Source organism: Symphodus melops (assembly GCF_947650265.1).
Source record: "Symphodus melops genome assembly, chromosome: 23".
NCBI lineage: Eukaryota > Metazoa > Chordata > Actinopteri > Labriformes > Labridae > Symphodus > Symphodus melops.
The window spans coordinates 6947778-6960958 of NC_136713.1; the positions used below are offsets into that span (position 1 = coordinate 6947778).

At 43.0% G+C, this 13181-nt stretch overlaps 1 protein-coding gene across 3 annotated transcripts in view; it reads left to right on the top strand.

Moving 5' to 3' along the window:
* The window catches only part of LOC306818551 (interleukin-1 receptor accessory protein-like 1), a 218873-nt gene extending 212899 nt beyond the window's left edge, over positions 1–5974 (top strand). For all 3 annotated transcript variants that reach the window (XM_079336205.1, XM_079336206.1, XM_079336207.1), the window contains one exon: positions 2941–5974. In XM_079336205.1, the coding sequence (XP_079192331.1) occupies positions 2941–3668 (728 nt within the window). In that variant the 3' untranslated portion in view covers positions 3669–5974. The remainder of the gene's footprint in view (positions 1–2940) is intronic.
* Positions 5975–13181: the final 7207 nt, after the last annotated feature.

Here is a 13181-nt window from a genome sequence, read left to right on the forward strand (position 1 = left end):
GGAGTATTTACTTACATCACACATGTATCTCAGGGTAAAAGATAATGCAGAAGTACAAGATGATTACTGCAATACAACTCAGGGTTCAGATGTTTCATGCATTTATATTTCACCTTCTCCTCCAATCTGCACGGAGCAGACGCACAGTGATCATTTGTTCAGGTAATTGTTCGATGATACAGAGCTGAATACAAAGCCATGCTGTGTAAAAAATCAGCGTTTCTTGCAACACCTCCAGTCACTCTTTTCTACCACTGGATTCATCAGAATTACATGTTTTGTTGGAGGTAGTTTGAGTGGCTTTTACGTTTTAAATGAACCAGTGCAGGGATGGTTAACTCCCGTGTTTCAGTCAAACAGAAAGCTGGACTATACTAAAGATAATATGCCTCCATTCAGCAAAACAAAACGGTGCCTCGTCCTGCTGTGTTGTTTCCAATAGGTTTTTAATCCATCTTATTGCACCGCAGCTAAACTATTACAAATGTTTTAGCAATTATGTGAGCACATATCAACATTGCAATCAGCACAAATACGTCCTTGGGGTCACAGCAATATACCCCCCAAGTCTGAAGTCCATTGGACGAAAGCTTGTGTAGAAACACAATTTACAGACAAACTCAGAGATTACTGGAGTTATAAATAGATTTGAGAGAAACTGTAGCGGTTTCATTTTGTTTTTATGTCGACAGGAATCAATTATTACACGTGCAAATACTTTGATTGGGAAGTTTGTGAGGTCGTTGAGAAGGGGAATTTAATCTATAAAGCTATAAACTGTTTGTAGACAGCCCCCCGAGAGGGCAGATTTACTCTCCTTTTAATCAATTCAGAACATAAAATGAAACTAAGACTAATTAGCTAATCATATAGTATCCATTCATCCCTTCCTAGTTGTTTTATTTATGCGAAGAGAAAAGAAAAACTTGTTTCTGTCTGATTGGTTGGACCTAACCTGGACAGTCTCGATGACTACAGGGGGAGGTTGTAGCTCTCGGGAGATGCATGGTGACGAATTACCGCACAAGGACCAATTACGTCTCAGCAAAGAGGCTGACTTGTCATGTGGAAGTGAAGGGCTTCAAACCCAAGTTTTCTCTAATCAGGTGTCTATCGTCGCCAAGCCTCTGGGCAGAGTGTGACATGAAAGACGGAGTTCCCTCTCTGAGATATGGAGATGTGGCATTTGTTTGCTTAGAAAAGACCGGTGAGATATCCCCCCCCCCCCCCCCCCCCCCACACACACACACACACACACACACACACACTCAGGACCTCTCGGAGAGAAAGGGAGGAAGAAAAATAGGCCCACGTTTTCTCTTCACTGAGACACACAAGAGGGTCGTAAGCTTTGATTGGGAAGTGAAGCCCAGTTAATCCCGTCTAGCCGCTGCCGAAGAGCCACTCTGTCTTTGTCTCCGCCAAGAAAGGCTAAAAGGAGGCATTAGCTGCTCACACACTCGCACTCGCACACACACACACACACACACACACTCCTTGCTGACACCTGGGGAAAGACTCATTATAACCTAACCATTTGAGCTCCTTTATAGAGACATGAACAAAGTTTTTTATTTACTCTAAACTATCATTTCTTTCATCATCATTCACATTCAGGTTCTCATTGATACACCACATGGCCAAAAGTCAGTGAACGCCTCACCATCGCGACCCTATATATCATTGCATTCTGAATCCATAGTCTTATTGTGTATGAATCCTATTTGTAACCGCCACTTTTCCCAGAAGACTGACTTTATTAGAGCATTTGGCTTTTTATCTACAAGGTTACTCCATGGCGTTGATAGCCTCAAACACCAAACCACACACACGCAAAGAGTCAGAGCCTGTTACCCCAAAACTGTCGCTCATGTTTACACGAACATCTTTGTCTTCAGTGTACTTTACCTATCGGTCGGTGAGTTACAGTTTTTGCATGTATGCTGTCACCAACTGAGGCGCTGCTTTTCAACAGGCAAGGCAGGCAATTGTGCGGGGCCCCTGGCCAGTATGGGGCACCCGAACAGCTGACAATTTTTAAACCACAGCATTGCCTCAATATCTACTGATTTTGCATTGACAGTAGAAAAACCTGATCTGTAATTGGCTGTGTGCTCGTTTGTTAAAATGTACTTTGGGGCTTTGTTGACAGGACAGTCGGTAGTCAGGAGTCAGGGGGAGAGAGAAGTACCGGGAAGGACCGGTGGGAATGAAGCCGCAGGTTGCAATCGAGCCCGGGCCGCCCGCCTGGAGGACTACAGCCTCCGTACATGGAGTGCTCTCACTTACCACTCAGCATCATCTTGATTCAGGCCTTTTTTGACAGTGTCATCTTCACAGTCACTGAGCTCTTTACATGTTAAATCTTCGTGAAGATTTCATGCATTTGAGCTGGATTTCATGAACCTGTTATCAACAGCTGCTACCCAAACATTTGAACTGAAGAGTTAATAAGGGTGCCCACTGATCTTTGGTCATTTATCGTATCCTGCTTGGCTGGAGTGTTTTATGTTTATCCTCATTTTAAAGTTCCTTTCTTGTTGTTTTTAAATTCCTCTTGTCATTGAAGTCTGCAGAAGCTCTAAATGTCAAACGAAGTTAGACTACATTACATACTGATAGACTGTGGTTTTATGTTGAATCCTGAATATGCTAGTCAGTGTTTGTTATCAATTTCCTCTTATGTTTGATAGAAGCAACTTCAAGCTTTCTTGAAGAATAAAATGAATCAATGAATTTCTTCCACTTAATCGGATTAGGATGTTTGAATCTTTCTTTTAAAGAGGCATGAGGCAAGAACATTTTTTTTAAAGCTAGTGCCATCACACTTTCAAGTGTTTTCTTAAGTTCACACTCAGTTTTTTAAAAGTCATACAAGCTGAAAAAACTGCAAATATTGAAGTTATCTATCTCTCTTCCTTCGTGTGTGTGTGTGTTCAGCCTACATCGAGGACGTTGCGCGCTGTGTGGATCAGAGCAAGCGCCTCATCATCGTCATGACGCCCAGCTATGTGGTGAGGAGGGGGTGGAGTATCTTTGAGTTGGAAACGCGGCTGCGCAACATGCTGGTGACGGGTGAGATCAAAGTCATCCTGATCGAGTGCGCCGAGCTGCGCGGCATCATGAACTACCAGGAAGTGGAGGCCCTCAAACACACCATCAAGATGCTGACTGTCATCAAGTGGAGCGGGCCGTCCAGCAACAAGCTCAACTCCAAGTTCTGGAAGCAGCTGCTCTACGAGATGCCCTTCAAGCGCATGGAGCCCCTCAGCATTTCCCACGAGCAGGTGCTGGACGTCAGCGAGCAGGGCCCCTTCAGCGAGCTGCAGACCGTCTCGGCCATCTCCATGGCGGCGGCCACCTCCACCGCCATGGCGACGGCACACCCAGACTTGCGCTCTACCTTCCACAACTCCTGCCACACCCAGATGAGGCAGAAACATTATTACCGTAGCTACGACTACGACCTGCCGCCTGGCGGCACCCTACCGCCACTCTCCACGCTAGGCAACCAGCACACCTACTGCAACATCCCCATGACGCTCATCAACGGACAGCGGCCACAGTCTAAGTCGCCGCGGCAACAGAGTATAGAAGAGGCCCACGGCAACAACGCCATGCTGCCGCTGCTGCCAAGAGAGACCAGTATATCCAGCGTGATCTGGTGACAGAGACAGAGCCGTGCGGGGTAAACTCTGAATCTTAAAGATCTCCGTCACAGGGAGGACTCACCACTGGCACCCGGACCCTGAACGCACCAGAGGCGGGCAGCGCTGAAGGGTACTAAAGTTACCCGCTGCTGTTGTGTTTGCACCAGGAAACACCCGGAGAACAGAGAGGGAGGGCGCGGCAGGCACACTGGACACATTGGTGGCAGACAGTTTGTTTAGTTTTGGTCCAATAAGAGTTTTTATTGAAACTGAAGAACAACACAAAAGAAGCAAGGAGACCTTTTTTGTATGCCTGTATAAACACTCACTTAACACAAGCCAACACCTACGATCATTTAACCAGAGAGTCAAGGAATACAGGGTCCTGTACATACGTTTTTCTAATTCTTTGTAGCATCAGTGTTTGGGACTTTTTCTTGTTTATGTTTTAACATCAGTTGGGGCTCAAATTTTTTGATTTCTTTTTTTTTTTCAGTTTGTACAAAAGTGAAGACACTGGCCTGTGAGACGTTGTTTTTTTTTTTTGGAGAAACCGTTACATTTATCTTAATTTGTTGGCTCGTGTAGTTTATAACATTTTTACAGGGAGGGTAGAAGATCCAGTTGATGGGAGAAGAGGACAAATTTCCCCTGGGGGGGGGGGGGGGGGGGGGGGGGGTCATCTCCTGCCGCTACTGTAAGGGTTGGGAATCTGGACTCAACCAGATTATGCAAAACATGGCGTCCAGAGAGCGAGAGAGAAGATTGATTTCCTGAATAGGGAAATTCAAATCTCTAAAGAGGGGGTATGAAGAACTTGGTGCTAGGCTTCACATCTCTCTGTTTCTCACATGATAACTTTTACTTTGAAAGAAAAAAAAAACAAAAAACAGCCTTGCTATTTACCTTAACAGATGAATATATCACCGAAAAATTAATGTGTATTATTTTATGAAAAAAGAAGAGTCTATTTTTGTAATGAAGGGATATTTGCTTAGAGACGTTACAACTCTGAAGTTTCTGATAGAAGAAATGGACATAATCATGTTTGTTGTGTGGAACTGCACAGCTCACGTAAAAAATCGTTAAGCTCATTCACTAAATGTCTTACCCTTAATGTCGCAAGAGAAAAAAAAAATTGTGTCATGATTTGAAACAAAAAAAAAAAAGAGAAGAAGAAGGAGGTTTTGACACCACACAGGTCGCAGCTCCGAGGGCTTTTCATGTTTTGTTGATTTTACCGTTATTGCAATGACTCTGCTGATTGGTCGGTGATGGAGCAGCTCAATTGATGATGTCAGAACAAATGGAGGAAGGAGGAGAGGGGAAGCTTTGAGTGTTACCTGAAGCATTTTACTCGACCTTTTCTGTCAGACCAAACAAGGCTGTCCAGGGTTAAAATATTCACTCTCTGTTTGATTTCTGTTATGTTTCCCCAACAGGTCAGTTACTTTTTCCGTTTAATCATCACAGCCTGATATTGAACGCTGTGAGGACAAGGTGTGACTAAAACCACCAACAAAATGTTACTCAACCCCCAAATTGTCAGCTTGGTAAGTTGCTTCAAAATAGGACGATCTCGTTACATTCACAGTGGTTATTTAGACTGCAAGATATATAAAGATATAGTAAAGAAATAAAGCTCCTGTAAATAAGTTACAGTGTAATGTCGATATAGACGACCTCTATGGACAAAACCTCACCTGCCAGCTCTCGGCTGATCTCGTTCTGATTGTTATGTTTTTAAAGAAAATAATCTCACCCTGCTTTATTTTCACATGCATTGAGAATCGTGACCATGTGAAAACTAGGCTGTTTCATAAGTGTGCATGTAATCACTGCATCCCAAACCATGTAAGGCCTCTTTAAAAACAGCAACATAGAAATAATCACGGTAGAAAGACACTCAAATGAAGAACTGTAAACGTTCAAAGTGAACTTCTTCTCTCACACAGGATCCAAAGAATGTACTTGAGCACACATAGCAGTTGAGGCCTTCTTTATTTCGGTCCAAAAGGGCTAACATTTTGGCGCACTGCTTCTTTACCCCGAACTGCGTGTCCACTCTGCTCCGTTGCGGCTACTTTTACCGTCGTCAGTCAACACCAGCAGGCTGCGTTCTCAGTGTGCAGCACGGAGCAGCACCCATTTAAAACCCTCCTAACCACATTAACACACCCGCTCGTTTTTCTGAACCGTCAAAACGTAATGTTTTAGTCTGAAAATAAACCAGATGTGTTCATGTTGTTTCGTGATGGACTTCCCATCCTGCTCGATTGGCTTTTTATTAAATTGATGCACCGTGTTCCATCATCCAGCAAAAACACAAAAGCCCTGCATATCAGCTGCAGCCGGAGCTGATAAGCTCACACATTGAATAAAGTAAGACGTTTCAGCTGCAGCGGAGACGGACTGGACATAGATCTGATGGGTGGGGTAAGAGTCCAACCTGACTCTAGACTCAAACTCGAAGCTGGGGAAGAAGCAGTGCATCAAATGATTCGTCCTTTTCACCAAAATGAACGTGCCTTAAGTGTTTAGTTGCCAAGAACTTCTGCTTAATATTGGTTTAATTATTCCTGTTCTTCTGAGTGCATATATTGCGGGTTATTTTATCCCACCAGCCCAATGTGTAATTTTTGCTCGTTATGTTGCAAAAAAAAAAGGGACGGTTGATCTCACGTGTCAGGGTTTCAACGTTGACCTACTTAGCTGTGGAAACGTTACAAAACTGTGTGCGAGAGGCTTTAAATCACATCTCGTCTTTATCACTCAGTCTTTTAGAAGCTTTACGGTATTAAAAAAAGCAGTTCACTCGCACAGGACTTTTTTTTTTTTCTAAAAAAGGGTCTTTTTTATTTCGACATTTTTCAGGGATACCTTTAACTTCACATTAAGATAATAACTAGAGAAGAGCATGGTTTTAAAATGACATCAGTGGGGTACCTACAGCGTCATATTTTGAAGCATCTGGCCTCTGACTAAGCTGCCGCTTTTGGCGGGCGAACAGGCTGCTGAAAAAACGTGATGTCAGAAAAGTGATGACATGGTAATAAAGGTAGTCTGAGATAACGTTATCAGTTGTATCTTTGAGCGACTGATAAGCGGTAATCATGGGTTATATTATCATCTTAACCAATAGGCCTTTAGAAAAAGACCCAATTGGACTCATGCTGAGACTGATCAGACGTGTCACTTCTTAGTAGAAATGCTTCTCAAAGCAAGTTAGACCAAAGCGAGCTACAGGGAACCATCTTCATTTACAACATTTATTTTTCCCCTCTCAGAGTTTTCTTCCTTCACCGCCGGTACAACTTCATCAAGTCATGAAGTCACAAGAGCTATTGTCACACATCCGCTCAGACCTGTGAAGGCAGCTGGTGTGCATCCTCCTCCCGCAGCTGTGCCGTAGTTTGTTTCACTCAAAAAATACAACTAACCTCATACTAAAATACCTGCAGCATCTCACACAGAGGTGTTTCATTTAGTGCCATCAAATATGCAAAGTGTGGAACTTGTAAACACTGAATTTGTTATTTTTTCCCACCCCCTCCTTGTTTTCTTCTTGTAATTTTCTTAGTTCCTGTTTAGATTGGACTTTTTACTGAATGTTTCTAAACAGGCCTGGATTTCAAAGTATTTCTTGACAAGCAGAAACATTTTTTTTTTTTTCCCCCTCAGCGGTCCTCATCATGCAAAATCAAGCATTCGATTACCAGGCCTGTGTTGAACCAAATCAATCCGACCTTTGCCCCCCACCTTTTATGAAAGTAAAGACAGATAAAGGGCATCATTTCCGAGCAGAGAAGTTTGTTGTGCTCTCTGACATGGCGGCGTGTAAATATAATCACAAACAATAACGTGATGAAGATTAAGACAATCGAGCCACACTCATGACACCAATGGTCATTACTCACAAAGCCTGTCAAAGTAGATAAAGGAATCCCGACTGGAGGTTCACATGTAATCAATTAAAAAGTGGCTGGGGTTTGTGTGGCCGCTCCTGCTTTTGGAGGCTATGTGGATTCAAATGTTTGCATTTTTAATGAGGGCACCACACATTTTAGTTTCATAATGAATTCTGGTGACTTGGCTTTGATGATGATGAATAACAATGACAATATATAGCACAGAATTATTCCAGGCACTTTCACAACTCTTGGGACGACGTCTCACCTGTTTCTGATTTATTTTCTATTATGTATCTGCAATGTTCATGAAAAGAGATACTGTTATTATTAATAAAACCACATTTACGGTTATGTGCTTTCTCAGTCTTGTTTGTTTGTAAGTTTGCAGAGAGAGAGAGAGAGAGAGCACTGTATTTGTTTGCAGAAAAACGCCACCCCTGTCACTTTGTTTATGGAGCAGCCGCATGGATTGCTGACGATGCCCGGATCTGTTATTCTGGCATGGAGCCGATGCGGCCCCCATAACTCTGCCGTCTCCCGTAAAAAACCTTGAAACAACAATCAATAAGTCTCCTTACTCCACTCTGACTGAAACAGCCCGGCCTCATTTCTGAATCAAACTAAATCAAGAGAGTCGATGCATGGAGACACACTTGAAAAACAGCCATGTTCCGATTGTTGTTTGACCTCGTTGCACTTTTGCACAGTACCAGCTGCACTTAAAAGCAGGAATTAGATTTGTTTAGTGTGAGAGATGGGGCTATTATTTTTTATGATCGTGCAAATTCTGGATGTTTGTTTCAGAATTAAAACTCCACACAAAGTAAATGGTGCCTTGTATATGCGGTGGTTAGAGCCCTTCAAACTGTCAATGTGTTTTGCTGAATAAAAGTGATAATGCAGTTGGAAATACTCAAGTAAAGGCAAATTTGAACACTTAAACTGTCACAACTAATGCCTCTAAGAAAACAGAATATTTTTCTTCCTTTCCTGCTAAGAGGCAGATAAACCTTTTTTCTTTGCCCATCCCACTCGTAGTTTACAGCCCATAGAGAAGCCACTTACTTATCTTGCTGGGATCAAAGCAACAGTATTTGGAAGGGGAAGAAAAAAATCCCAATGGCACACAGGGAGGTATCTGAAAAAATTGCTAGAATGTGTTAATTAGCTTCAACATGTTCCTCTTATAGGATGAGAAGTCGGTCACATAAGTTGGGGTGCGTTGTATAAAACATTGCAAAAGTTTCCACTTGGATGAAACAGGTGTATTTTACACATCTACACATTTCCAATTTCAAATCCAACATCTTGAAACTAAACTAACTGAAGCAGAATGACTCAAGTATGTTGCACTATGTGAATGTGAATTACAAGTCCTTCACAATGCACTCCTGGACATTTCTCAGGTGCAGCAGCGGGGCAAGACATGACCTTAAAAGGATGAAGAGGACGACAATTTCTCTTTGCATGTACGTCACTCCCTCATGTAATTTGAGAGATGTAATCAGAGTAATAATGAAGACTGTAGAATGATATACAACCATAATAAAAAAGTACGAAGCAGCCGTATTAGTAGCACAAAGGTTTCTTTGGGTGGGGGGGGGTTCTCCAGAGGTTAAAGAAGCCATGAAAATGAGTTTGACTGATTCCCCTGCACCAAGTTGAGCAGCTGCATTGGGATACTGAAGGCAAAGCATGATGCATCCATCATGCCTCGACCAAGGAGCTACATTCCAAGAATTTCAACCCATGTTAACATGGAAAGCTGCCAGATGTTTTCATCTTAGCCGACATGCTGCCATATGGCGCTTGATTGTGTGTCTGTGGAAAAAGGAGGAAGGAGGTGTGTGTGTGTGTCTGGGGGTGTCTAGGCTTTGGCATTTCCCCCCAAATGTAATCATTTGCACTTCATTACAGTGTCACAACATAAAAAGATCCCTGCCAATGTGATGCGTGTGTGTGTGTGTGTGTGGGGGGGGGACATTTGCAGAGAGAGCAGATCAGGGTAACGGTGTACATGCACAGATGTTTTGTAACCTCCTCTCCTGCCTACACACACAAACTTACTACTGAAGAGTATTACTCACTCTGGCAGGTATACCATGCCCCTCCATGTCCCACAGGGCCTTGTTACTCGGGTGCTCTGCGTGACATGTCTTCCACTCGAAGAACCAGGCCAATTGTCTGTGCATAGAGGGGTTGAGGCGTTGTGTGTCTTTGTGTGTGTGTGTGTGTGTGTGTGTGGGGGGGGGGGGGGGGGGGGGGGGGGGGGGTAGTGGATTCTGAGAGTGGATGCAGGCAGCTGTTAACCCAGTTTTGGAGTCATTCTGAACTCACCATGGTTCAGCACAACATAATTGCCTCTGCATGCTGTGTGTGTCTGTTTGTGTGTGTGTGAGGAAGATGCTTATTTGGATCACTTCTGAAGACATTCAATTGACTGTTACTTTCTGCGACTCCATCTTCAAATATTTATAATTTTACAATACAGTGGTATCCATGTCTATACACTGAAGGTGGGTATTGATTTAAATGATGATGGCTGAGCAGGTAAACATCACTGCTGAGTTAATATTTTAATAGAATAAATCAAAAGTAGCAGAAGAAATGATATTAGCTTATTATGAAAATCAAATGCTCCTACATTGAATTCTAGCAGATTCCTCTCATTAAAAGATACAGGAAAAAACTGGGAATGACAAAACATTTAAAGTGAAACGCTGCCATCTGCTGGATGTATGGTGTAGTGTTTCAGAGAAACAACTCCAATCCAAGAGGTTGAGTGATTGACTCCCACTAGAGGCTTCAAGACTTGATCTGGATTTTTCCTAATGGCAAAGATTACCTTGAGCCCTAAAACGGAAAGGCCACTAAACGAGAAAGCAATGAAAGTGAGGTGGTGGTGTAGTGGTTAACAAACACTTCACTCTGATCCATGAGGTCGAAGGATTGAATCCCTCTCAACCTGTCCTGATTGAACCTGACTTTATACCAGTGGAAAATATTTTGAACTATCCTAATGTCCAGAAAGGTGAAAGCCCCTTGTGGAACCAAAGGAAGTGCGGTGGTGGTGTAGTGGCAAAGAAACCTGACTCTGATCCAAGAGGTTCAGTGATTGACTCCTACTCGATGCTTCACGACTTGGTCTGGATTTTTCCCAATGGAAAACATTTTGAACTACCTTGAGTCCTAAAATGGAACGGTCAAGGACATTAAACGAGAAAGCAGGGACAGTGAAATGGTGGTGTAGTGGATAAGAAACCTGCCTCTGATCCAAGAGGTGGAGGGATTGAATCCCACTCAACCTGTCCTGACCTAACCTGAATTTATAACAGTGGAAAAGATTATGAACTATATTAATGTCCTGAAAGGTCAAAGCCCCTAATTAGGAAGCAAAGGAAGGGAGGTGGTGGTGTAGTGGTTAAGAAATCTGACTCCGATCCAAGAGGTTCAGTGATTGACTCCTACTCGATGCTTCAAGACTTGGTCTGGATTTGTCCCAATGGAAAACATTTTGAACTACCTTGAGTCCTAAAATGGAAAGGTCAAAACCATTAAACGAGAAAGTAAGGACAGTGAGATGATGGTGTAGTGGATAAGAAACCTGCCTCTGATCCAAGAGGTGGAGGGATTGACTCCTACTCGATGCTTCAAGACTTGGTCTGGATTTTTCCCAATGGAAAACATTTTGAACTACCTTGAGTCCTAAAATGGAACGGTCAAAGACATTAAACGAGAAAGCAGGGACAGTGAGATGGTGGTGTAGTGGATAAGAAACCTGCCTCTGATCCAAGAGGTGGAGGGATTTAATCCCACTCAACCTGTCCTGACCTAACCTGAATTTATAACAGTGGAAACGATTTTGAACTATATTAATGTCCTGAAAGGTCAAAGCCCCTAATTAGGAGGCAAAGGAAGGGAGGTGGTGGTGTAGTGGTTAAGAAATCTGACTCCGATCCAAGAGGTTCAGTGATTGACTCCTACTCGATGCTTTGAACTACCTTGAGTCCTAAAATGCAAAGGTCAAAACCATTAAACCAGAAAGTGAGGACAGTGAGATGGTAGTGTAGTGGATAAGAAACCTGCCCCCGATCCAAGAGGTTCAGTGATTGACTCCTACTTGATGCTTCAAGACTTGGTCTGGATTTTTCCCAATGGAAAACATTTTGAACTACCTTGAGTCCTAAAATGCAAAGGTCAAAACCATTAAACGAGAATGTAAGGACAGTGAGATGATGGTGTAGTGGATAAGAAACCTGCCTCTGATCCAAGAGGTGGAGGGATTGACTCCTACTCGATGCTTCAAGACTTGGTCTGGATTTTTCCCAATGGAAAACATTTTGAACTACCTTGAGTCCTAAAATGGAAAGGTCAAAACCATTAAACGAGAATGTAAGGACAGTGAGATGGTGGTGCAGTGGATAAGAAACCTGCCTCCGATCCAAGAGGTTCAGTGATTGACTCCTGCTCGATGCTTCCAGACTTGGTCTGGACTTTTCCTAATTGCAAAGATTACCTTGAGCCCTAAAACGGAAAGGCCACTAAACGAGAAAGCAATGAAAGTGAGGTGGCGGTGTAGTGGTTAACAAACACTTCACTCTGATCCATGAGGTTGAAGGATTGAATCCCTCTCAACCTGTCCTGACCTAACCTGAATTTATAACAGTGGAAAAGATTTTGAACTATATTAATGTCCTGAAAGGTCAAAGCCCCTAATTAGGAAGCAAAGGAAGGGAGGTGGTGGTGTAGTGGTTAAGAAATCTGACTCCGATCCAAGAGGTTCAGTGATTGACTCCTACTCGATGCTTCAAGACTTGGTCTGGATTTGTCCCAATGGAAAACATTTTGAACTACCTTGAGTCCTAAAATGGAAAGGTCAAAACCATTAAACGAGAAAGTAAGGACAGTGAGATGATGGTGTAGTGGATAAGAAACCTGCCTCTGATCCAAGAGGTGGAGGGATTGACTCCTACTCGATGCTTCAAGACTTGGTCTGGATTTTTCCCAATGGAAAACATTTTGAACTACCTTGAGTCCTAAAATGGAACGGTCAAAGACATTAAACGAGAAAGCAGGGACAGTGAGATGGTGGTGTAGTGGATAAGAAACCTGCCTCTGATCCAAGAGGTGGAGGGATTTAATCCCACTCAACCTGTCCTGACCTAACCTGAATTTATAACAGTGGAAACGATTTTGAACTATATTAATGTCCTGAAAGGTCAAAGCCCCTAATTAGGAGGCAAAGGAAGGGAGGTGGTGGTGTAGTGGTTAAGAAATCTGACTCCGAGCCAAGAGGTTCAGTGATTGACTCCTACTCGATGCTTTGAACTACCTTGAGTCCTAAAATGCAAAGGTCAAAACCATTAAACCAGAAAGTAAGGACAGTGAGATGGTAGTGTAGTGGATAAGAAACCTGCCCCCGATCCAAGAGGTTCAGTGATTGACTCCTACTTGATGCTTCAAGACTTGGTCTGGATTTTTCCCAATGGAAAACATTTTGAACTACCTTGAGTCCTAAAATGGAAAGGTCAAAACCATTAAACGAGAATGTAAGGACAGTGAGATGGTGGTGCAGTGGATAAGAAACCTGCCTCCGATCCAAGAGGTTCAGTGATTGACT